General features: G+C 40.3%; 7 protein-coding genes across 8 annotated transcripts; 2 read left to right on the top strand and 5 right to left on the bottom strand.

Annotated features, from left to right (window-relative positions):
* Nucleotides 1-1,561: 1,561 nt before the first annotated feature.
* On the bottom strand, nucleotides 1,562-2,755 carry Cp36 (Chorion protein 36). The gene is made up of 2 exons (XM_017067525.4): nucleotides 2,597-2,755; nucleotides 1,562-2,516 (listed from the first exon to the last, which is right to left on the bottom strand). Exons 1-2 carry the CDS (start codon nucleotides 2,642-2,644, stop codon nucleotides 1,686-1,688), a joined length of 879 nt encoding a protein of 292 aa, XP_016923014.2. The 5' UTR covers nucleotides 2,645-2,755; the 3' UTR covers nucleotides 1,562-1,685.
* A 1,186-nt stretch (nucleotides 2,756-3,941) lies between these two features.
* On the bottom strand, nucleotides 3,942-5,184 carry Cp7Fc (Chorion protein c at 7F). Its single transcript, XM_017067522.4, has 2 exons — nucleotides 5,051-5,184; nucleotides 3,942-4,988 (listed from the first exon to the last, which is right to left on the bottom strand). The coding sequence occupies exons 1-2, from the start codon at nucleotides 5,117-5,119 to the stop codon at nucleotides 4,128-4,130; spliced, it is 930 nt and encodes a 309-aa protein (XP_016923011.2). The 5' UTR covers nucleotides 5,120-5,184; the 3' UTR covers nucleotides 3,942-4,127.
* A 1,750-nt stretch (nucleotides 5,185-6,934) lies between these two features.
* On the bottom strand, nucleotides 6,935-9,388 carry Cp7Fb (Chorion protein b at 7F). Of its 2 annotated transcripts, XM_017067497.4 has the most exons (3): nucleotides 9,004-9,385; nucleotides 8,502-8,562; nucleotides 6,935-7,232 (listed from the first exon to the last, which is right to left on the bottom strand). In XM_017067497.4, exons 1-3 carry the CDS (start codon nucleotides 9,332-9,334, stop codon nucleotides 7,202-7,204), a joined length of 423 nt encoding a protein of 140 aa, XP_016922986.2. In that variant the 5' UTR covers nucleotides 9,335-9,385; the 3' UTR covers nucleotides 6,935-7,201. The 2 variants fall into 2 exon arrangements, with proteins under 2 accessions (XP_016922986.2, XP_016922985.2); XM_017067496.4 differs by lacking the exon at nucleotides 6,935-7,232 and having other exon boundaries at nucleotides 7,339-8,562; nucleotides 9,004-9,388.
* Nucleotides 9,389-10,514: 1,126 nt separating this feature from the next.
* Cp7Fa (Chorion protein a at 7F) lies at nucleotides 10,515-13,452 on the bottom strand. Its single transcript, XM_017067509.4, has 4 exons — nucleotides 13,293-13,452; nucleotides 12,359-12,541; nucleotides 11,212-11,303; nucleotides 10,515-11,157 (listed from the first exon to the last, which is right to left on the bottom strand). The coding sequence occupies exons 1-4, from the start codon at nucleotides 13,347-13,349 to the stop codon at nucleotides 10,629-10,631; spliced, it is 861 nt and encodes a 286-aa protein (XP_016922998.2). The 5' UTR covers nucleotides 13,350-13,452; the 3' UTR covers nucleotides 10,515-10,628.
* Nucleotides 13,453-15,721: 2,269 nt separating this feature from the next.
* LOC108021835 (sepiapterin reductase) lies at nucleotides 15,722-16,949 on the top strand. Its single transcript, XM_017090641.4, has one exon. The coding sequence runs from the start codon at nucleotides 15,954-15,956 to the stop codon at nucleotides 16,773-16,775; it is 822 nt and encodes a 273-aa protein (XP_016946130.2). The 5' UTR covers nucleotides 15,722-15,953; the 3' UTR covers nucleotides 16,776-16,949.
* A 2,366-nt stretch (nucleotides 16,950-19,315) lies between these two features.
* Sptr (Sepiapterin reductase) lies at nucleotides 19,316-20,319 on the top strand. Its single transcript, XM_017067800.4, has one exon. It carries the CDS (start codon nucleotides 19,418-19,420, stop codon nucleotides 20,201-20,203), a length of 786 nt encoding a protein of 261 aa, XP_016923289.2. The 5' UTR covers nucleotides 19,316-19,417; the 3' UTR covers nucleotides 20,204-20,319.
* Nucleotides 20,320-20,838: 519 nt separating this feature from the next.
* Es2 (ess-2 splicing factor homolog) lies at nucleotides 20,839-23,063 on the bottom strand. The gene is made up of 2 exons (XM_017067799.4): nucleotides 22,627-23,063; nucleotides 20,839-22,040 (listed from the first exon to the last, which is right to left on the bottom strand). The coding sequence occupies exons 1-2, from the start codon at nucleotides 22,988-22,990 to the stop codon at nucleotides 20,896-20,898; spliced, it is 1,509 nt and encodes a 502-aa protein (XP_016923288.2). The 5' UTR covers nucleotides 22,991-23,063; the 3' UTR covers nucleotides 20,839-20,895.
* Nucleotides 23,064-24,033: the final 970 nt, after the last annotated feature.

Here is a 24,033-nt window from a genome sequence, read left to right as displayed (position 1 = left end):
TCCGAGTGTTATAGTGAGTCCTTTCATATACAATGTATTTTAATCTAAACATGTGACGAGCTAATTAGACAGATAAATAAAATAGTCCCCAATTATCGTTTTGAAATTTCATCTAAGGGAAGTTTTCATGGTATCATTTGAGCTTAAAAAGTACGGAAATAGTTACAGCAAATAGTTTGATCTAATTTGTATCTTAATAGTAAACTTGAGATCCAAGAGTCAAAAATGCGAAATCGTTCATTATTAAGAACTTCTTTCAATTATAGTTTTCAGTTCGCATAACAACCTTGTTAAAACTTCAAAACTATCCATGGAATAGATTTTTATATATGCTAAGCTAGAAAAAAGTCACTAGTCATATATCTTCGTATTCATTTTAAACAAAAGTTTTGTACAATATCAAAGCTCATTCTTCTTACAACTTTTTTAATTCAATAATGATCATGAGCCTAAAATTGTAATAAAAATAGGTGAGATAACGAAGAACTTGATAAACAGCAGAGAAAACATAAATTAGTTATTATTAACTTCCGTTAACGTATTCTTCACCGCGTTTTTCATAAATAGGAAACAATCAATAGCCATTTTAAGCCCATTAATCATTTTAATGATAAATATAGTAAACAAGGTCACAACAGTGTGAAATAATTTCATTCAAGATATTGATAGTAATATCTTTCAAATTATCTTTCGTTAAATATATACGAGATATAGTTTTATCTTTTCAAAAAATATCGCAGATACAAATAAAGCTTTTAATAATAAGGCTAAATTCCTATACATCTTTATTGCTTAATGATGTTATAGTTAAACTGCGTTATAATATTTCTCAGTCTAACCATGTTTACTTATACGACTATTTCAGTAAGGTTACACAGAAAATTACAAAATGAACATAGGAAAAGTAACATACTTTTATTATTGGTATGATATTTCTCGGCCTTAAAAATACCCAATATTTTTGGACCTTAATATTCCAGTAAGGTTTCTCAGAAAATTATAAAAACCACATGGAAAAAGTAACATACTATTTAGGAAAGTTTCATATATGTAGTTGTTTTTTTTTTTGTGGGCCGTTGAATAGTATCATCACAATTAAAAATATAATTAATTGTGTATGTTTGCTCGTAAAATTTGTTTGATTCGATAAATGATTTGAAGTCCGTTGGGTTTTCATACCAAAAATATTTATTTGGTAGCCAATGTTTACGGTGGATTGTTGATTTCGGCTCCGGTTTAATTTCCAGTGCAGACTGTGAAGCTGTCTATGGTATATTAATTGTAAAACTCTTTAAAAGTTTTGCACTAATAGTAATTACAATAAAAACAAACTGAATAAGAATAGGTAAATAAAAAAATAAAAGTTTTTACAACCAAGTTATTAGTTTTACATAGGTTTTTTGGTTGTATATAACTTGCATGGGACAGATTGGGCTGTCTTACACATTAAGTATAGCCCTGAATAAATTTAAACTATTTTCTGTGTGCTGTTATAAATTTTTTGATGATGAATAACAGCTTTGTAATCACTTTGTAACCCCCAAATATTTTCCACAAATCGTTTACGTTTTAAGTATTTTTTTCATTTATTTGCGCTCAGCAGTCGGCAAAGAAAAAAAAACAAAATTTAAATTAAACCAGCTGTCGCAGCTGAGGAGATGCCCCTGTCCAGGATGGATGACCACCTAGTAGTTGGGCGGGCTATAGGGCGCGGGGCTGTTGTACAGTGGAGCCTCGTTGCCATAGCCATTGCCATCGGCAGATGACGCGGCACCGGCGGCGGAGGAGGCAGGTCCAGCACTACCATAACCTTGGGGCTGGCCGTACTCCCTGGGCTGATTGTACTCCCTGGGCTGGTTGTACTCCCTGGGCTGGTTGTAGGCGGGGGCAACCACTGGGGCCAGTGGGGCCTCGATCTTCTTGCCCGGCTTGTACACCTTCACGTAGACGGGATTCAGGCTCAGAGGAGTGGGCACCTTGTTGATCACCTCCTGCTGGTAGATGACCGAAGGCTTGATCTTGTAGATCACCGGATTGCCACGCACCACCGTCGGTGGTCCGCTGTTCACATGGGCCGGGGGTGCTCCGGGCTGGTGGACAATGATTGGGGGCAGGGGCTGGGTGGCGATCACCTGGTGGTTGTTGTGGCCAGATGGCACCAACAGGGAGCGGAACAGATGCTGGTCGACGAACTGGGGCGACACCACCTTGATCTTGCCCTGACGGATGTTGCTGGCCAGATTGGTCTCGGCCAGAGACTCGGCAATATCCTCGGAGTTCTTCAGCTTCTGGTAGTTGGGATCGGCGTTCAGGGCCTGGAGTTGGGCCTGGACGCGACCCAAGCGGCGAGCCTCCTCTGGGGTGGGCTGGATCTCGGCCTGGGAGGCGATCTGGTTGGCAGCCGGCTGGTTGCCACCGGTGGCCACATTCACGTACTCTTCGAGTCCGGCATTGGGACCGGGCAGGTACTGTCCATGTCCATGTCCACCAGCGGGACCATAGTTAGCGCTCACCAGCTGGGGGGGAGAACAAAAAGAGATTGGCGCAGGTTAGAGGGATGTAAGTGGGGGTCGCCATGGATGTCGTGGCTACTAACCGGCGTGGCGGCGATGGCTAAAATGCCAAACCAGAGACCGAGTTGCATGTTGCCGTTTACGTGTGGATCGTCTACTGCTCGCTGTCTGGCGATGACTCCGGCTCTTTATAGCGCCTATAATCGCTGCCCGCCACGGCCGGCTACGTGATCCATCTCCATTTCCGATTTTGTGGCGCATCTTTGTCTCGCCATCGTGCCCAGATCTGAAGACAACCTCCTAACCCCAGAGTGCAGCAGTCTGCTTTCCGCCCATCGCAATCTTCTCTTTGTGGCGGTCGCCTTGGCTTGAATCATAGCTCTTCCCAAAGATCGGCTGCTATCGTTCCGAATCTTAGTTGGGGTTCTGCATAGAGTGCTTCTCTTTGAAATACTTACGGCTTTTGAATATTTTCTCTGAAATCAGTAACAAAATGTTAAAATTCTTCCTCACTGTTTTTATTTGCCTTCATCTTAATCTTCTTTATCTATTAATTGGAATACTTATGTACTTGTTAATGATACATGCTAAAGGGGATGCTTTTTTTTAACTGATAATATTTTTGCCTAGATGTACTCTATAAAAAATCATAAACTTATATACTTTGTAAATATTTCCGAAAAAGATATTACAGATAAACTCCAGTTACAGGCATAAAGGTATCTTTATAAATGCGTTATGTAGTTCGGGAGAATTTTTAGTCTTCAGTTCTCTTTAGTTTAAGTCGCATCTGTGTGTAAATTACCCTTACGTATGTAAGTTTTTGTATACCCTATACTTCAAAAAACCATCCCATTACAGATAACTTCTTTATACGAAGATCTTCTAAAACTTATAACAATAATTTAAAGTAAGTTCCACACAATCCTTAAACTCAATCGATTAGTTTTTAATACATATAAAAGGATACATTTTCATTCTTTTACGTGTAAATTATCAAAAGTTTAATCAGTTTGTAATATTTACGAGTATTAATTGAGCTTCGGTTAAAAGTTTTAACTTGAACGTATATTTATAGTACTTTAATAGTTTTTAGTATAGTAGAACAACTTATCCAATACAACAACATTGACTTTGGTTCGCGTGTTGTCTTGCTATCATATGGCAATATGGAACATATGCTATGCTTAAATGAGAACTTATTTATATAGGGTGGATATTTTCGTCTCAACTGTAAAATATGTATAATATCTTATGGTTTAAAAAATTGTTCTTGTCTGAAAAGAATATTCTTAGCCTTGACTACTTAATAAACAGTGTTAGCAATAAAAATAATGTTACCAATATTTTAGAATTAAATGTTTATGTGTCACTGAAAATGTTTTTTTTTAAACCATAAGCATCCTATTTAAATCCAAACACAACCACTTTTTTAAGCTTTTTTCTTTTTATTAATATAGTAATTTCCTTAATCGCAGTGTTTGTGTGGTTTGTGTTATGTTGTGTGTAGTGTGAAGTGTGTGTGTAGTGGGTGGGTGTGGCTCAGCCCCATTTATAAAACTCAATGGGCTTGAAGACCGCAAGTCTTTTGTTTAGTTGATTGGGGCTATATATTCAGAGACCCCGTTTGTAGAGAAGATAGGTGATATCTCGGGTTGGTCGACTGCCGTAGTCGTTGAAGGGTGACTTAAATTTGAGTTGGCCCCCAAAGGAGTCCGCCTCCTCCTCGTGATTGGGTCGATCCTCTCCAGCGGTTCGCACTGGCGGAGGATTCGATTGGGCGGCGTGCATCTGATCCTCGCTAGAGTTAATGATATAGCTTTGGGGCTTGTAATTCTGCGGCCCATAAGGCTGGGGCTTTGAGTAGGTGTTTCTGTGTTGTGTTTGTTGTGCGTATTGGTGGGTGTGTGGTTGTGGTGCATAGTGTTGTGCGTGTTGTTGGGCGTAATTATAGCGTTGCTGGGGAGGATGTGACTGCTGGGCCTGCTGTTGGCTGAGATACTGCTGTTTCATGGCAATGGCTCGATGGTCAAAACCCTGGCGAAAAGCTGGTCGAGATTGGTGAGGAGAAGGTGGAGCTCCACTGCCAGGTCTCTCGGCACCTGGTAGATACTCATGATGCACCTCTTCGTGGACTCCATTCTGGGTATGGTTGATCAAACGATTATAATCTTCGTTGGTGCCGCCCACCTGTAGATGTATGGCATGCTTGAAGTCTTCGCCCAGGTGTTTCAGCCAGAAGTTCTCGTCCACTTCGCCGGTGGTGTAGATCCTCGTGGTCTGGCCAGTCTTGGGACTGCCCCCACCCGTGCCGGTGGAGCCCATGACATCGATCACATCGTACTTCTCTTGACCGTCCTTGTTAAATGGTTCCTCCCTGCCGGACAAGCGTTGGGTGGTCTCTTCCACTGGCGGACTCGGACTTGTGCTGACATTATAATCCTCTTCAACGCCGGGCGTGGATCCACTCAGATTCTGAACAAGTAATAACTATTAAATATAATATATACATTTACTAAAATATTCTATTAACCCACCTCTGCGTAAGTAAAGGCCTGCGTCGTGGCCAACAAAAGCAGAATAGGCCATCTGCAGATGGCTGCCATTTCGACTGAGGGCCCCGGCTCCCATGGATTCAACTTAAATACCCCCAAATGAAGCTCAATTCGACCAAAAAAAAAGACGTGCCGGGACGTGATCTATAACCAGATATGCCATATACACCAGATGTCTCATCCACGAATCTCCAGCGATCTTGATGCGTCAGAGCAAAAAATGAGAGAAAGAATAAGCCAGGGTCAGTAGAATTCTTCAGCTCTACTCAATGGGTTCGGAAAACTATACGATTCTTCGGGTGGGCTTTTTGGATGCATGTTGCCATTAATTGGATGCTGTAAACATTTCTGGCATGTCGAAATACAAGTTGGGGTAGTGCCGGATCATATCTTTTACAGTAAACCAATTTATTTTCCTTAAAAACATTACCAACCTCGTAGGTTTATTTTTTTCTAATTAGATTTTTTTCCTGTTATGTTTATTTGTTGACTATGTCATTTAAGGAGATAAAATATAAAGGCAGTTACCAGTAACTTCTCATAACTTCTTGAATAACAATTTTCAAAAGTTATATTATAACAGTTCCAAAATCGGAAATTTCCTGTATTTTAATCATATAAGTTATTGAAATAACTTTTGATAATGCAATACCAATTCTAAAATACATTTAAAAAAAATCTTTTAAAACATTTTTAATTATTAGTTTGTATTGTCTTTAATTGTCATTCCTTAGACAGTTATTTTAAGAATAAAGCTCTTTACATCGCTGTTAAATTAATAAACCTTTATTAGGTATTTATTACTTATTTACTTCCCATCAGTCTTGAGAATGCGTCTAGAAATGTTTTGGTTCTGTAGTCACGAAGTTTAGGCCCTTTTTTGTCGCTTTTGACCACGAGTATCTCTTCACTTCTCAATAGTATGCAATCGCAAGAATTTGTCGCTGAATGATGAACCATTTGTTTAAACAGAACAACAAAAATTAAGCCATTGACAGATCGTGATAAATGCGGGTCTACAAGCGTAAACTTTTTTTATTTTTGGCTCACATACTTAAATGAGACAGACACTTAAATGATAAGAAAGAATATGCCTTAATCTCCATTGTGAAAGTACGTTATTTAAAAATTCAGCTTTAGTATTTCTAAATCCCTTGACAAATATAATTATAAGTGCATGTGGATTTCTGTGGATGCTCAAAAGAATAAAATATACGGGGATGGCACAGAAATCCGAAATTCGGGGGAAACTGGTACTGATGTTTACGTACATTGGCCCCGAATTTTGCTCAAAGACATTTCTTTGCCACCCCCGATATTTATGGTTTAGGAAATCATTTACCAAATCAATTTTAAGAACATATATATATATATGTGTAAAAAACAAACTAATAATATCATCCAGTATATCATTATAATGATATTAAAAAACAAAAGTTTTTGAGGATCATAGTTTCACAGCAAACCGGAACCACTTAAATAGGATTAGGGTTTCTCGAAATAGTCATATTACGGTGGACAAGACTCCTTTTTTTTCTACTTTAAAGAAATATCATGACGTTGAACGATGTATTGTTTAATATTTTTGAAAATTTAATTTTTAGGGCCAATAACTAGTTTTTTTTACTCTTGAAAACAAACCTTTTTTGTTTAAAACGTCGCTACTTCCGGGGTAATCAAAGCGTTACAAAACACAATCGTTCATCAAAATCATTAATCATTTTTTTGTTTAATTTTTGATTTTGGAAAACCCGTTTTTCCAAAACTTTATGTACCGCAGACTTAAAAATTGCAGGGCATACTTTTAGGGGCATCATGCAGTCTCAAATAAATATCTCCCTAAGTTAAAGATCATTGAAACGAGCATTAATCAAACAATCACTTTATTAACCTGTTAAATGGGGCCACTTCTCGAAGTGCCAAAAAAGCGGAAAACGTAAACAGAAATCGGAGGTTGGAATTGGTGGAACTATAGTACATATGCATGGGTATATACAAGCGAATGGAGACCCGAAAACAGAGTGCTCCACTGGCCTACTTTCGGCTGGATTTTTAAGCCGAGCTCAGCAGATCGACGGGTTGGGTTTGGTTGGTTTTAGGAGGGGTTTGGCTGGTAATACGTAAGACCTCTCTTCAGTAGCCGTAGCCCGCGTCTTCGCCGCAGCTGCAAAGAGAAGAAAGACGAAGACGTTGGGTGAATAAAGAAAGAAACGCCACAATGTTTTTTCAATTTATTATATTCTGTTTTTTTGGGATTTTTTTCTTTATGGTTTTTTTTTTTGTTATCTAAGTACTTAAGCTAGGTTTTTTGTGTTGGGTCTTTGGGGTCTAGAACCATGCCCTCAGGTAATCCGTTATGGGTGGCGCCCTATAGGTGTCCACACTGTAGCCGTCTTGGGTGTGGCTATTGTAGCCATATGTTTTGGACGGTTTTTTGGAGTAATCCTCCCGTAGACTATGCTCGGGCTCTGAGACCTGATCGAAACCCCAGCCCCCGAGGCGGCCATCGATAAGTTTCTTGAGAAAATCGGTTGTCTGCTGCCTTTGATCGGGTTCTGGATCCACCAGACTTCCCTCTGTGGAGTAATGATTGTAGGACGGATGATTGTACACTATCCCAGAGATAATGCTGTCCAGCTGGGAGTCGGAAACATGCTCCACGGGATAGCCACTGCCGAGACCTAAAAGTGGTGCCCCATAGGATCTTCTTGTGACCGATTCCAAATCGCCTGCAAACTGCAGCGGTGTGGAGCTGTACTCTTGGGGATCTGGCACAGAAGTGGTGGACAGGAGGCTTCTCAGCTGTGAATCATCCACGAATCTGTAGTCATCTTGACGACTCAGCGGCGAGGGAATCTGCAGGGGATAGTAACCAAAAGCGGATCTCTTCGATGGAATCGAATTAGACTGATCTGGCTGCTCCGTGTGCTCGGTTTGACCCTGTTCAGTTGGAGGCTGATCGTCCTTGGGCTCTTCTGATGGCGGTGCCGCTGCTGTCATCGCTCCACAGCCCATGTGGCACTGGCCGGGCTTGAAATCGGGATTCAGGGTCTCCGGCATGAACTGGATTATCTCCGGAGCAGTCAGATCTATTTGGGAACGCTCTTGCTCGAGGAGATCGTACTCGCCCTTGATATCACGCTTCTTTAAACGGCGAACTATCCAGCTCGGCTGGGTTTTCTTTGTCTTTCTCTTGGATTTGGGTGAGGCAGCCACAGGCTGTTCGGATTCCACCGGGATCAGGCCAAAGAGCTTGAGGTGCTGCTTCTGCTGGGCAGGAGTCAAATCCTTGTGGTAGAGCTTCACATAGCGCGGCGGACGCTCCTGGAGCTGTTGCTGCCGCATGAGCCGCCGGCGGATCAGGGAACCAGGTTGATGGAGATCCCTGCGACGACGAATGGCGTTCGGCGACTTGATCGGTGGAGCTACGTACCTGGGTTTATGACTGGAGCAACTCGAGCAGCCGCATGTCGACTTGTTCTTGGCCTGGCAATCTGGAAAAAAGGGAGCAATACATGTAGGTGATTAACTGTTGGACTTTCATAAGGTTTAATAAAAATATCTTATGGTATAAGTCCATCATTTTTTTTATCATAGCTTTTAAAATGTAAATGAATGTAAACAGTTATTATTTTTATAATAATATATTTATTTTTTCGACCAAAAAAGTCCACTTATTATCCAACTAGAATTTGGATAATAGAATAGAATAGAAGAATTTAAAAAGAAAGTTTATTCAAAAAAGATGTTGAAAGATTAGAAAAAAAAGAAGAAACACATTAAAGCATGAAAGCTTTAGACTGTTTAAAGTCATACTGAGGAAAAAATCCAATTTAGATGGGCAAGACGTGTTGAAACTTAGGAAGATGTCCGCTCAAGAGAGAACTGTCCGCCCAAGAGAGCTATTGCGTTTAAACCTAGCGTTTTCCACTTACCCGCTTTGTTGACTGTGATCCGGTCCACCTTGGCGTACAGCTTGGAGGGATTGGTCTTCGGTGGAGCGGGTGTCCTGGGCTGCTCCACGGTGAAGTCGAAGCTGTAGCTGATCTTGGCCTTGGTCTGAACGGGCTTCTCCACCCGATATCCGTACTCGCCACCCACATACTTCTTGGGCTTAGGGGGACTGGGCACATTTAGTTGGTAACCCAGCTGGGTGGGACAGTCGCACCCCTCGCCCGTGTAGACGACCTCCACGGGAGCGGTGTGGACCAGGGTGACGAGGACCAGGCCCAAAATCAGGCTTATCAGAGCTGTTGGGTGTCGCATCTCGGTTAGTTCTACTCGGTTGTCTGCCTTGCTGGCTACTAGCCACAGAATGTACCATCGCATTCTTTATATCATCTCGCCCGGCTTGGACCCCAATGCACTTGACTTTGGGCAAGGTCTTCTTCCCCAGAGACGCCGGCTGAACACTCTGTTTGTTTTTGTTTTCGCTGACCTTTTCAAATAGTTGGCGGGTCATGTTTTCAGTCAAAAGTCATGTTCCCGACGTTCACCGCTTTCTTCAGTGTCGAGTGTCTCAAAAAGTCGAGATCCAAACGCCAAACCCAGAATTATTCACAGTGGAACCTCATCAATGAGAACTACGATTCTCAACCTCTAGTTCATTCAAAAAATAATTTTAATTTGGTTTTACTTGTTTCTTTTTTGGTGAAAACATGTCCTTCATATGATAAAAGCATCAATATTTTCTTATAAGTCAACTAAAAATAGAGAATTCATTTGATTAACCGATTTTTTTTGCTATTTAGTATTGTAATACCTATGCCAAAAGTTTTCAATAGTTTTCAAATAACTGGGCTTATGTAAAATCGTTTTTAATTCACTTATAGGGTTTCCATTTCAATACCTTTAAATCTAAGTGCCTTTTTGTACAGCTGGTTTACATAAGATGTACATATATGCATTGGTGTTATATTTTTATTTGGAGGCTATTTTAAAACCGTCTATAAATAGTTTTGTGTTTTGACAAGTTGTTGGTAATAGTTCGTTTTAGATATGCTCAACTGTATTCATAAAAATTTATAACAAATAAATAAAACAATACGTCGTGGGAAGATTTTATAGACTTAATGATGCCGTATTATATCTTTTAAGTAAATAGTAGTTCATTTGAATTTTCTAAAGCATTCATGTGCGCGTTTTTCAAGCAGTAGCCTTTTTAAAATATTTTATAGGGTAAATGAATGGGAAATTATGCGACAATCAAAACGTGCCTAATTGCGTTGTTTACACAAGTGCACAAATTACCAAAGGTTTAATTATTTACTTTACCTTACCTTTACTATAAAAAGTATAAAGAAAGTGGGTTTTTAAAAACCATATACGTATGTTCTGCCTTTAAAAATATTTCCAGAAATGAGGTAGACAGTTTGTTCTTATTATCCCAAAGACCTATGAAACATAGTACCTTCTATTCAAATGTTTATAAGAAAACCCACCTGAGTATGCACTTTGTATAAATATATATTTTTAAAACTAACTTAGACAAACATCCATTCATTCCCTAGCGTATATACATATTTACAAACGGAAGGATCGCTAAATGAAGGGGTATGCTTTAGTAGTATTCGTCATCGGACTCCTGTCGTTTTGACTTCCGGTACGAGGTGATCCTGCCGGGCTTAAATCCACAGTCTACGGACACTTTGCCGGCCACTTTGCCGTAGCCCTCGCTGGAGTCTTTTGAAGCATAACTGGAGCTGGAACTGCTGATCTTCCTGAACTTGGGGTTCTTGTACTGCTCGGTGATGTAGCCAAGCTGCTTGTAGGTGAGCTGCGGCGCCTCGTCATCATCGGCGGACTGCTCCTGCTCCTCCTCGGCGTACTCCTCCTCTTCCTCCTCCTGCTTGGCCACATAGGTACGCTTCTTCAGCGTGATCACCTCGCTCTTCAACTTGAAGAGATTCTCCTCGGGCACATTGGAGAAGACCACCTTCTTCTCGCCGTCGATGGGCTTTTGGGCGAATCCGTAGGCCAACTTGGCCTCTGGAACATTGATGGCCTTTCCAGCCTGGGCGGCCAGACCCACGCTGATGGGATCTGCTGCCGGACTGTTGTCCACTCTCTTCTCTGCCGCATATTCAATGCTGGAAGGGATTAGGATTAGATTAGAACGCCAATCATGAAAGTATGCTACTCACTTTCCGTAGACGGATCCTGAGCTGGATGAGGAGGCGTAGCTGCTGTCGGAGTTGACCTGCTGGCACGAACAGGTGGGCTTGCATGGTGTGGTCTGTGTGGATTGATCAAATCGAGAGTTGAGTTTCGGTTCGATTATCTTTGGGAGGTATCTAAATGGGTTCTATCGCTCCGCATAGCTCCGGGTCTTAGGAGCACGTACGCGACGATATATGAGGCGGTGTATATGGATGACGATGCTGTGGGTTGATGGTGACGCAAAGTTGGGGCGGTGATAGTGCCGCCCGATGCGGAAATTGTTACTGCAGCTGAGGGGGATGACGATGGATGAATGCCACTGCTACTGGGTGCTGATTACAACAGTCGAAACTAATGCTAAGTCTTATGATACGTTGGGTTATGAAGGGTTAAGTTATGTTTGGGTATGGTTATACTTGCGATACAGAACTTATTTGAAGTTACAGCATTTTTTTAGTCATGCTAATTATTGATTTTAGCTCGCGTCTGCTTAATATAAAAGGCTTACTCCTATCACTTGATTTTTACAAGTATCATAAAGTTACATAACATAATTACATAGAAATAATTGAAAGGAAATTAAAAGGATGATTAGAACTTAAGAACTATGAAGATATGATCTAAAAATACGTTTTTTTTCTATGAAAACCTTCAGTAAGCAACAGTATTTTTGGACTCTGAATATATCGAAAAAGGTCCTCTTAAATCGAGTATTTAAAGATAATAAGAAAATTTCACTTATTCAATCTTATCTAGCTATTACACGAAAATCCACATTGGGCTTTTGAAGTTTCTTGACAAATATTTGGATAGAGTTTGGATTTTTCTAAATAAAGCCAGCAACTAATGGTACTTCCCTTCTTAGTTTAGATAAGAAGTTACATGATTTTACTATCTGGGTAGGCATTACTGGTTAATGGTATGGTTGTCTATGTGGATTAGTCATGGGTTGTGTTATAGCTGATAGCGATGCCCCGTGGGGCCCCTCTTGTAGCAGTCGATCCGCTCCAGACGCTGCAGCCGCTCGGCCAGACGCTGGGCCGCCAGCGTCTTGGCTTCGATGGCGCCCTCGAGCATCCGACGGCCCAAGAGGTTGTTGAAGGCGTTCATATACTGGAACAGCTCACGTACTTTTCCGCAGGTCTTGGGCAATTGAGCCGGTTCGATCAGTTGCTTGCTGCACCAGCAGTTGTCTCCGATCGGCGAGAGGTCACTGGGCTCGTAGTATCGGGGCTTCGGACGGATCACCGTGGATCCCTGGCAGCCCTGGCAGTAGTCCGTTCCCTTCTCGGAGCACACACAGGCCGCCATTAGCTGAAGGATAGACGTGAATTAAAAAAATGAGTTTTTTTTATCGGGGTTTTTCATTTTACTCGCTAATCACATACCAAGGACATATTGAGGACCTCTTTAAATGAAACTTCTTTTATTTTATATATATATTTTTTAAAATTTGTTTTCCTAAGTGGTTTGAAATCATCTGTAACATTGTTGGTTTAACTTGTCTTAACTTTCTAAACACCTTTTAGAGCTATGTTTAATATCCTCTTAGGAAGCACCCTTTATCCTTTATAACTTTTATGCGAACAAGTATTCTTCAACTAAGAAGTGTTGGAAAGATCCTTAGACAGCTGCCTTTGTCATAAACTGCAAGTCCTCAATTTGTCTTCACTTTATACGAAGCATAAACTTTTCTAACCACCTTCTCTGGCTCTGTTCAATGTCCTCTTAGGAAGCTTCCTCTATTCATTGTAAATTCTATGCCAACAAGTATTCTTCAACTAAGAAGTGTTGGAAAATTCATTAGACAGCTTCCATTGTAACTTCTATAGAAATAGGTATTCTTCAACTAATAAGTGTTGGAAAATTCCTTAGAAAGCTTCCTTTGTAAGGATAAACAACAAGTTGTTCGGGGGCAACCATTGCACTTATCAGGTTTATTTGTCTTTTTTTATTTTTACTGATACACTGGCTACATCATCAGTTGTCTCTTTCACTTACGCACCTTTACTTCCACTTTTACTGGCACTCAATAAACTCACATACTTAATTTTCTGTTTCTTACCAGTTGCACACAGTGCATTCCCATCACCAGCGAGAGAAGAAGCTTGCAGGCTAGCATATTGTAAATGTTCTTATCGAATCTGTGGGCTCACTCTGTTCTTGGCTCGTTAAAAGTTTGGACTGACTGTGGGAGCGGTCCACACGGCTTTTATAACCGTGATAAAACCGAGAAGAATCGCCGAAAGCTGTGCCCATGCATTAGTTTTATGCAGCTGTTGTCGAGGTGAATGAAATCTTTGCTCTTTATTCGCGCTAAATGAAATCTTCTGCGGTGTCTTGGGGTCACTTTCTCGTTGAACGACCTTGATGGGATGGCAGGGCCAGGTTCAGGTATAGCCTGGCCAAAAGAGACTTCTCTTCGAGTCCGCACTCGCCCACTAAAGCTGCGCTGCTACGTGCTTCGGTTTGAAAGCCCCACTTGGTATTGATAATACCCCTAAATCAACATAAACAGACAGATGTGATGCTATTCCCGCTGGTGAATTCCAAGAACTTTGGGTGATACGATGTAAATGGCTAACAATGAAGTTAGAACTTTATGGAATAAAGCGAACTTCTTGAGTTCTAGTCATTCAAGACTGGCCATTATAAGATGTAAAAACATTAGGTTATACGGATCTAGTAGGTAGATTAGTAGGATTTCTTTTAAGACTTAATGTTTGTGGTTTCTTTAAATTCTGCTTGTTCCAGAAAATTCGAATTTGCGAAATTTGATCTGTATTAGTAAAATTGCGATTAGAAGTGCGTTCCGTTCCCGATTCCTAAATGGGTCAGCGTCATCTCGAAACGACCCGGGAATCGGGAGCAGACTTCATAGAAATAAATTTGGGCCATTAACCTAATTCGTGCTTGTTATTGCGTGGATTTTTAGTCAAAACAAAAAATGATCGAAAAAAACCCACCCTATTGATTGCAGATCGCAGATTGATATAGGTTCAAATAAGCAGGTTCATAAAATAAGCAGCATATCAAAATAAGCACATTCCTTTCGAAAAAAACCCATATCACACATCAAAATAAACACGTTTTTGACACCATCTGTAACCAAGCGATTTAGCTGATATTTATTAACGACGATTCACCGAATTCACACGTGTTACACTAATCGATAGGCTACCCATTGAAACACTCACAAACGCAAATGAACAAGCAATATTATGTAATTGTAAATTGATTTTGCATTTCACTTGTCTATGGAAGTTCAACGACTGAGCGCGATAACCTGTTGTGCGATTTGGAAAATATTATGTATGCATGTATATACATTTTGTTAGGCGATAGACTTACTTGCGAAATCTGTATGGTTTAATATTTGTTTTGCTAAGAACTGGGAAAATTGCTAGGAAAGATTCTACAAATTGTATATTCATTTTTACAGTTAAGGCTAATGTTTTAGCATAATAACATGGGAATCTAATTTAAAATTGCTCTCATAACATATAGGTATTTTTGGAATTAAAAGTATAAAACATATAATAAACATTAATTTTTTTGAAATCAAAGTTCTAAAACAATTGTAAAACCCAAATATTCAATTTGTCTAACAAAGTTAATTTCTTAAATGAGGGTGATGTGTTACCTGGTATTATTATTAATTCTTAATTATTTTTGTCTTATAGTATTGTCCTAATCTGTTTGGCTAACTTTGACTATTCATTGTTGCCAACTGATTTGTTTACAAAAATCTTTGGTTAATCTCTTCAACCGAAAAAGTAACCTTGACTAGCCGCCATATCAAAAGAACTTTAGAACCCCCAGATGACAATCGATCAGCTTCTGGCCTCATGGAAAACAGTGACAAAACAAGGAGGGGCCTGAAATAAATACAGAGAATTATAATAATTATAATAAAATCCCCTTTAAATCCGTTAATCAGAAAATGCTGTCAAAATGTTAAATTAAAACCCCATTCTTTAATATATACCTCGTAATACTATTTTCTTACAGTTAAAAATAATATATTTTTCTTAGAATACCATTTTACATATCGCAAAATTTTCCTTAAAATTAATTCTGCCCATGTGTTTGCTAGATCTTAATGAAAAAAATATTATTCTGAAAAAAATATTATGCCACGCCACGTGTAGGCGACACAAAAGAAATATCTAAGAAATATCTTTATAGGTATAGAATATATGGAAATTATTTCGAAATGCATCTAGTTTATCCTCTAATATTTCATTATACAGTTAGTTTCCAAAGTTGTGCTTCTAAATAATGTCCGAATTATCTACGATTCAGGTTGGGCCCCCAATACGCAATAGTGGGACTCCACTTCACTCCCCTAGAGGATTAACGACGTGAGTCTGGTTTACGGTGCCGAAATCCCACCCATTACAGATGGTTAATTGCTCGGCAACAATCCCAGACGCCTGAACCCGGACTTATCAGCTGGTTGGGTTGTATAAAAGCCCCAAGCTGACATCCCCACAAACTCAGATCGTTTCTATATACGGAATCGGAAGCTAAGTGGCTCAGCCGAGTATACACATATACTTGGCTAATCGGATTTTTGCTTATCAGTCGAAACAGAGTCCAGCTGGCGAAGCCCTCTGAAATTTTGGCTACAGTACAGTCGTACGCCTCCAAGTGATCGCAAGTGGAAAGTTCTCCAGTCGTGTCGTATACCCAAGTATCCCGAAATCCTTAACTCAACAAAATAATGGCAGCAAAGAGAATGGATTTAAACAGGCGCACCTTTTTGGTGCTCAGCGGCAGCTCGAATCCTTTGGGTCAATCCTTGGCTCTGGAGTTTTGCCGGCGCCTGGCACCCGGATCCTTGGCTCTGATCTTGGATGAAGATCTGGAGCAGCTACGCGGACTGGAGAATCACCTCCAGGGTGAGCTGAAAACGGAAAACGTTCAGGTGCTGACTGGGAAGCTGAACAAGAGCCATGGAAATGGTGTGCAGCTGATGGAGCAGGCTTTGAAAGACCATTTCGAGGCTCAAAAGGACATCCAGCGATTCGAGCGATCCGTAATCGTACACAACGAAGGACAGGCTGCAACTCATGTGGTCGTGGAGCCCCAGGGCATTGAGGATTGGAAGGACTATGTCCAGCACCACCTGTATGCTCCAGTGGCCCTCAACCAGATGTGGCTGCAATCGAAGTATTTGGAGAAGGTGGAGAAGCTGGCGGTGAATGTGACCTCCTCCCTGCTGGTTCGTCCGTTGGTCTATTCGGGACTACTCTGCTCCTGCAAGCGGGCCAGGGACATGTATTTCCGCGCCATGGCCGCCGAGGAACATCGTTTCGGCGTTCAAGTCCTCAGCTTTTCCCCTGGACTGCTGGCCACCCATGAAAGCCAGTGCGATGTGAACGGAAACCGGATCAATCCCGTCGATCTGGTCGCCTCCAAGCAGCTGCTCCAGCTGCCCAGGATCCAGCCGCGCCAGGCCACCCTCAAGCTGATCAACATCCTGGAGGAGATCTCCTTTGTCTCCGGTCACGATGTCGACTACTACGACACTTTTGTTTTATGAGTAGCACCGTGGGGGTGGGCTGCGTCCCCGATGGACTCGGTTCTGTTTTTGGTTGATGATTTGGATGCTGTTTTTAATTTGACTGCCTTGGAAATTAATAAAATCTGGCTACTGATCCTGAATTTAAACCTGAAAGTGCAAGAAAACCAAGCACCTGAACAGGAAAACGAAAAACATTATATTTTTTATTTGGTGATGTGGGTGAATGGGAAGTCCAATCGATTCAATATGGTGAAGCTCTTATCAGAAAATTAGATTGATATGGAGCTTTTAGCATATTTGATTAGAAAAACCAATCGGTCCAATTTGGTAGTTATTTTCAGAAATTTATACTAAAATTGAAATCTTAGCAAATTTTAGAATTTTTGAGCTATCCAGATTTTTAAGGAAGTATATAATAATGATTTAGTTTAAATATGGAATTTATTAGATTATTTTTCAATGTCGAATTCAATACCAGAGGCAAAGAAAAAATAAGTTTAAATGATTAATTTGTGTTAAAAAACCCAATCGTTTATTAACCAAAGTATTTCTCCCAAAAAGAAAACGTTGAGTTTATGAATCAGCGATGGGAACACACGAATGTATATTAACATATATACACTTCGCTTGCTTCACAAAATTAATTTCAAAACAAGATGACAAGACAGACCCGGCAAGTCGCCTTAGAGATAAGAAATCGATTTATACGGAAGACACGTGTCCATATGTATGTACAATGTGCATTGTACATATGTATATGAATGGGTGTTGTTGCCGGGTCGGAATCGGGAAAGAATTCGTAATCGTGATCCGGAATTTCACTTTTCTATGTGAATTACTGTGTAGATGAGTACAGTAGCTGCTTTAACTTTTTTGGTTATTTTTCTACTAAAACTAAAAAATACATTAAAAACAAATAAACTTTATGACATAGATTTAAAACAGCCAGGGAAACCAGTAAATACTAAAGAAAATGGACTTCGTTCTTGTTTTAAATCTATCTTAAGGATTGAAAATGATTTTTAAATTCAAAGTCGCACGTTATTTTTGAAAGAAATACACATCTAAAAAATTTAATGTTTTTATGAGTCAAAAAATACTAAAAGAACGATTTAAAAATTTCCTGGAACCGTTTCCCAAGAAAAGAATTTAAATTCCATAATTTAAGGTTATATTGCGCAGACCTAGTTAATTCTAAAATAATAATATTATCAGACGTATTTAAGATCTCAAAAAACTATTTTTGAATATACGTTTGGGCCAAATATATCCCAATGTACCACATCGGTATTGTCTTTGGTGTGAGTATTTTTAAAACTATATTTAAAAAAAAACATATTTTTGCGGTTAAAAGTGTACAAACATTTTAAAAAAATTTCACAGTATGCTATGCAGATAATTGTTTAACTTTATTCATGGCATACTTTTGGGAATTAATTTTTTTATAAGATTAGACAAACAAATTTAAAGCTATCAGTTGCATACAATGTTGCAAAGCTTTTCTAATCAGGGTGATAACTATTAAAATTAACGATGTTTTCTTTTTGAATTTCCCTAACATCGTGAGATGCTGCATAGTTTTTATTATGCTAAGTCACAATAATGAAAATATTGAAAATAAAATATTAAATATTTTAATTCAGGAATGTTTAAATTTTTATATTAAATAAATTGACGTGAGCTGTGTTTTTTAGGAGGTACTTAAAATTTGGAGCTACCTAAAATTTGGAAAAACAAAATACAAATTCACTTTACATAACTAAACACGAACCAACTTTAAGTAAGGGTAATAAAAAATATGTTAAATTCGATTGACGATTTTGATGCTTGAACTTTATTACAAAGTTGCAGAGCTTTCGAGAGAAGATAATAAGAATCTCCGATTCAACTCTTTTGAATGCCGACCTTGACATTGACTTTGCTTAATGCATTCTACCACATACATGTGGTTATCGCTTGGGTATTACGATAAAGCCGGCAATTTTTGAAACATTCCGCTGACAGTAACGATGAGATTAATTAAACATAAACAATTAATTAAATTGAATCGTTAAGCAAGAGCCGGCGATAACCTTTTCACTTCAAGTAGAGCTTAAAGCGTGAGAGTATAGAAGTGGGAATTGAGAGTATAACAGGCTAAGAGAGAGCTAAAAACATGGACGGATGCATAGGGGTTCCGACCTATACCAGTTCCCCTATAACAATTTATATCCACAAGTTCCAAGTCTTTATATCTCAAGAAACATAAGTTTCTTACCTAACTAGAAAAGTATTTCAAAAACATAAAAACCATCTGAAATATGAAAAACTTGAGATGTTAAAAATACTAAATTGCTTAAAATCTTGCTAAAATTAAAAAACAAAAAAAAAGTCTTTAAATCAATATAGCACTTTTGTAAAAATCCTAAAAAAAATACGAAGTGGACCTTAAAAGTATTCCATATTTTAAATGAATAAAAAGAATTTGTAGCTCTAAACATCCCTTTTGAAAAGTATTTTTTGTCAACCTTACGCTCCTGGAAATGCATTGAGCTTTAGTCAGCTGTGGAAAAGCTGCCAAATCAGCTAAAAGCCAAAGCAAGTTAAAAAAAAGACAGCCAACTGTTGCCGCGGGAGCTGTGAAAAATAGAAAGTAATTTAGTCTTGTATTTGCTACCACTATGGACCTAAAACAACGCACATACCTCCTGGTAACGGGGGCTTCTCGTGGAATTGGTCGGGAGTTTGCCCAGCAGCTGGCAAGGCGGATAGCAGCCGAGGGATCCGTGGTCACTCTTCTCGGACGCAATCAGCCCCTTTTGGAGGAGGCCAAGGCACAGATTGCAACCACAACACCGGGTCTTCCCGTATATACGTACTCCCTGGAGCTGGAGTCGGCCAAAACGGAGGACTTTGCCCAGATTCTGGAGAGTTCCGGTGGCAAGAAGTCCTTCGAGCGAGCCATAGTCATCCATAATGCCGGCACCGTGGGTGATACCTCTAAGAGGGCCAAGGAAATCGGGAATACCGATTATCTGCAGAAGTATTACCACACCAATGTCTTCTCTGCCATATCCCTGAACTGCGAGTTCATGCGAGTCTTCCAGGGAATCCCAAAGTTGGTGGTCAATCTGAGCACGTTGGCTGCCATTGCGCCCATTTCCTCGATGGCTCACTATTGCACGGTGAAGGCAGCCCGTGAGATGTATTTCCGGGTCCTGGCCACGGAGGAATCCTCGAAAGACACCCTGGTGCTCAACTATGCCCCCGGCGTTATAGACACCCAGATGACCGTGCAGGTCCAGCGAGAAGCACACGATCCCGCCGTGGTCGCCATGTTCCGGGAGCAACGGGAGGCCAAGACTATGCTGACCACCGCCCAGACCACGGAGCGCTTCATCAAGGTCCTGGAGGCCCTCAAGTTCAAGTCCGGCGATCATGTGGACTACAGGGATGCGCTGATTTAGTTTGTTTATAATGATGTGATCTATGGTAATGGGTTCTGGTATTAAACTATTAAAAAGAACAAATTTAAAAGTCTATGTATCTCATAAAGAATAAATTTTTTACCCTGATTTATAAATATGTTTTTTTTTTTAAATTTTAATTCGTACTTTTCCATGTCGAGTAGGCTTTAAGTGAAGGGTGTTGCCTCAACTTGAATGTCTTTAAAATGTACATATAAAATGGTAACTTTCAGACATGAGGAATTCCCCTCTCACTTTGAAATAAGACTTCACTCTTAACATTAGGTCTTTAAACTACGTTTCCAGTTAAAAGCTAAACACCAAAAGAACTTACATCTTAAACATCAGTATACCATAATTTTAAAGTTGATTCAATATATAACGACTGAAACTTTCTTTAAAAAAAATATTTAAGGACTGACAAAACTAAACGTGAGCATGTTTAATTGCTACACAACAAGACACACGCTTTCAGCTGATAAGAGATGTATTTGTATTACGTTTATGATTTCGCATTCACCATTCCCTTATCAGCATTAAAACCCACTTCTTCATGTGGGGTTTTCTTTAACACTGTGTGAAATCAAACTTCAATTTCGTCAGTTAACAACTTTTCATGCCATAAGTAATAACAGTTTAAGATTATGAGGTATTGTATTGAAACTAAACATGAACAAGGTAGGCAGTATGTGCTAAAAGAAATCGGCTGCAGAGCGTCGCTTTGTGGGTATCTTGAGCAGATCATCCGTGAGCGTGGAGCCCGTATCAATGGTGGAGCTCTTGGCTGGAGTGCTGACCTTGCCCGGCTGCTGTTTCGTTGGTACCAGTGGCGTGTGGGTGTTCCTCACAACTCCGGGCGTTATCTTGCGCTTTCTGGCGCTCAGCGGAGATGGTGTGTGCAATAATCTGGGCGTTCCTCGGAGACCCAGCTTCCCTGTGGCCAGCAGTTGGGCTGCCGGCGACATGCTGGCCAGGCGTTCCATATTGGTGCGTATCAGTGGGGAGCCAATGTTTCGACGCGCTGTATCCAAAGCCATTTGCTTCTGGTTGCGCATCTTCTCGCTGACTTTCTCGGCCAAAGCAATGGCGATGGTTTCGCGCCTAGAATTCTCATTAATCCGGAACGAGGGTCCCTGGGTGGGCCGCAAGGGGGTATCGCCTCCGTCCAGGCGAAAGGGAGTGCCATCGATCTCACCCCAGGTCATGATGGGCGAGAAGGCCTCTCCGGGTCGCGGTGAGGGTGAACGTAGCAGATCGAATCCGCGGATCTTGGGAGTGGCCGTGGATTCACTTGTCCCATTGGCGGGAACTTCATCGGACTTCTTGGCCTCCATTTCGTGGTGTTGGGCTTCATCTGGCAGCCTGGTGGCATTGTGCTGAATACTTTGCTTACGCTCAGCCAGCTGGACACGTTCCTCCTCTGTATATTCCACGCCATCGGGCACATACATAATCGAGTTCATGTTGGTGTAGTTCCAGGTTTCGATCTTTCGCAGTGGATCTGGTTCTTCGAATTGTTTTTCTATGCTTGGTAGCATTAGAGCGCGCTGCAGTTGCTCTGCGGACAGTTTCTCGTGGTTGTACAGCACGGCGTACTTCTGGCGCAGCTTGGCTTCCGCTGTTTCGATAATCTCCTGGAAGCTCTGGTTATCCTCGCTGGTGTAGTTTTGCAGAAAGGCGTCGAGGGAGAGCTTCGAGGTGGAGTCTCCACCCTCAGCGTCGCTCTTATCGGAGCCGGTTGTGGAAAAGGGGGTGTCTGTGGCCCGGGAATTGGGCAATGGAGTATTGCTGCCGCCGGCATGACTAACTGGCGTCTCAAATGTGGCCGGGGACATGGCTGAAATGAGAGCAATTGGATAATTAGTGTGTAATCTTTTGATGTATTTTATGATATTTATTAGAAAGGTAAAATAAATATACAGTAATATGAGGAGAAGTTATACATGTATAAATTTAAGAATGTTTAATTTCATCAGACTTTGAAATTCTTATGGGTATTATACTTTATGGGTCCTGTCTCTAGCTCCTATTCCAAATTTTAAAACATTGAGGAAGCCTAATCTTCCTATTGTTGAGTGGAACCAGTAACCAAAATCATAATTTCTCTCATCCTCATAAAAAGTAACGAGAAGTAGAATTTAAACCTAGGAATTGTGTGGGAATCTAGTGATTAATACCATAAAGTCTCGAAAACGGTTTTAAATGTAGGGCCAATGTGCCTTCCATTAATGTTTTGAATTCTTAATGCTTCCCAATACGTTTATTGTATTTAGTTTAAAGATATTGCAAATTGGAAGAGGAAATCATTTATCTTTTTATACTCTATTTCAGAGTTTTATACCATAAGTCTACTCCTAAGTAAGATAGTACTATAACTTCGCGGAAGGGTGGGAACGTTCCAACCAATCCCGGATAATACCCACCAGTGTTCCGCTGATTGTTTCTCCGGCTGGAGCTTCGTCCCGTTCCGGGAATCCTGCCCAGACTGTAGCGCTCCCGAATCTCGGCCATTTGGACAAAGTCCCGCCGCGACTCCGCGTCCAGGTAGTCGTTCTGGGCCCGCAGCCGCTCCAGGTCCGGGAAGAAGTCGCGCTGGATGATCTTGGACATCTCCTCGATGTACTTCTCCTCCGTGAGGATCTTCGGCTTGTTCTTGTGGCGCACCATCGCTGTGGGCTTCTTGAACTCGGCTAGCGCCGAATTCTGGACGCGGGCCACTTCCATGGCCAAGCTGCCGGGAGTTCCAGGTGTTCCCGGTGTGGCAGGTGTGTTTGGCGTGGCGTTCATCGCCTTGTTATATGGGTTTTTCTACGCAAAATTGTTTTGTTTTGATATCAAATGGGAAACTTTTTTTTTGTCAATGTGGTGTGACCGTTGCCTTTTCCGCGCAGAATGACAAAACGCCTAGCTCGTCGGTTGACCGGTTTTACTTGAATTTTTATGTTTTCTGAACTTTTGCGGGTGTTAAGGGTTAAAAAATAATATTGAGACTCAATCATTTTCTCTTATAGCATTGAAAATAATGCAAAGAATTTATAAAATTTCAATGTGGTGTCGGCAGACGTTGCTTTTTTACCCACCTGGCAAGGAGCACTTATCGATAAGTTATCGCTTAATGTGGAACGCATTGCAAGAGCGCGTGGATTTAAATTTAAATTGTTTGAAAAAAAATACACTATTATTTCTCATTTAGTATTATAATAAGTATGGGTTTCATATTTTTAAAGATTCTTAAAAAGTATAATCATTAATAGTTATGCATTTTCAAATATTATGAAATTTTAATATTTATTTATGCAATACAATGTTTAATAAACTCAAACATTGTAGGTATTTTAAAGAAAATCGCTCATTTACGATTTTTAAGTTAATGATGCAGAAATCTTCTGTGTGTAATTAATTGTATAATTCCATATTTAATACACAAAGCGTAAGAAATTTAAACGTGTGATCGCTTTGCTGAAAGACAAACATATGTATATATGAGACTTGAACACTTGAACAATTAAGATGAGTTTTTCTCGAAATGCTATTTTTTTTTAAATGTATCACTTTATTTTATAAATAAGCGATATGTATTACAACTATTTTAACCAATTCTCTTTGCCTACAAAAAGACTGTAGCGATTCAACCTGCGCTAATCAATTGGCAAAACATATATTTGCTTTCCCCAAACGGTTGAGGCGAAAACGGGTACGAAATGTTAACTATTAACACAGTGAATCACCGGCTAAAGCTTTTTGTTCGGCCCACCTTATAGACCCGATTACCGCCGTCGGGGGACCTTATCTCTTTGCCCAAGCTCGGTAGCTTCAAATCCCCATCCGAA

Source organism: Drosophila suzukii, chromosome X, assembly GCF_043229965.1.
Source record: "Drosophila suzukii chromosome X, CBGP_Dsuzu_IsoJpt1.0, whole genome shotgun sequence".
Lineage (NCBI taxonomy): Eukaryota > Metazoa > Arthropoda > Insecta > Diptera > Drosophilidae > Drosophila > Drosophila suzukii.
The sequence above is the reverse complement of the archived record's forward strand: the minus strand, read 5'-3'. Positions and strand labels throughout refer to the sequence as shown.

Excerpts from the sequence above, each read along its gene's own strand:
- Cp36 (XM_017067525.4), bottom strand. The coding sequence starts at position 2,644 with ATGCAACTCGGTCTCTGGTTTGGCATTTTAGCCATCGCCGCCACGCCG. Across the intron at positions 2,517-2,596 it reads TAGCCATCGCCGCCACGCCG|CTGGTGAGCGCTAACTATGG; the intron begins GTTAGTAGCCAC and ends TCTCCCCCCCAG.
- Cp7Fc (XM_017067522.4), bottom strand. The coding sequence starts at position 5,119 with ATGGCAGCCATCTGCAGATGGCCTATTCTGCTTTTGTTGGCCACGACG. Across the intron at positions 4,989-5,050 it reads AGGCCTTTACTTACGCAGAG|AATCTGAGTGGATCCACGCC; the intron begins GTGGGTTAATAG and ends TTACTTGTTCAG.
- Cp7Fb (XM_017067496.4), bottom strand. The coding sequence starts at position 9,334 with ATGCGACACCCAACAGCTCTGATAAGCCTGATTTTGGGCCTGGTCCTC. Across the intron at positions 8,563-9,003 it reads GATCACAGTCAACAAAGCGG|ATTGCCAGGCCAAGAACAAG; the intron begins GTAAGTGGAAAA and ends CCTTTTTTCCAG.
- Cp7Fa (XM_017067509.4), bottom strand. The coding sequence starts at position 13,349 with ATGCTAGCCTGCAAGCTTCTTCTCTCGCTGGTGATGGGAATGCACTGT. Across the intron at positions 12,542-13,292 it reads GAATGCACTGTGTGCAACTG|CTAATGGCGGCCTGTGTGTG; the intron begins GTAAGAAACAGA and ends TCTATCCTTCAG. Across the intron at positions 11,158-11,211 it reads TCAGGATCCGTCTACGGAAA|CATTGAATATGCGGCAGAGA; the intron begins GTGAGTAGCATA and ends AATCCCTTCCAG.
- LOC108021835 (XM_017090641.4), top strand. The coding sequence starts at position 15,954 with ATGGCAGCAAAGAGAATGGATTTAAACAGGCGCACCTTTTTGGTGCTC.
- Sptr (XM_017067800.4), top strand. The coding sequence starts at position 19,418 with ATGGACCTAAAACAACGCACATACCTCCTGGTAACGGGGGCTTCTCGT.
- Es2 (XM_017067799.4), bottom strand. The coding sequence starts at position 22,990 with ATGAACGCCACGCCAAACACACCTGCCACACCGGGAACACCTGGAACT. Across the intron at positions 22,041-22,626 it reads AAACAATCAGCGGAACACTG|CCATGTCCCCGGCCACATTT; the intron begins GTGGGTATTATC and ends CTCTCATTTCAG.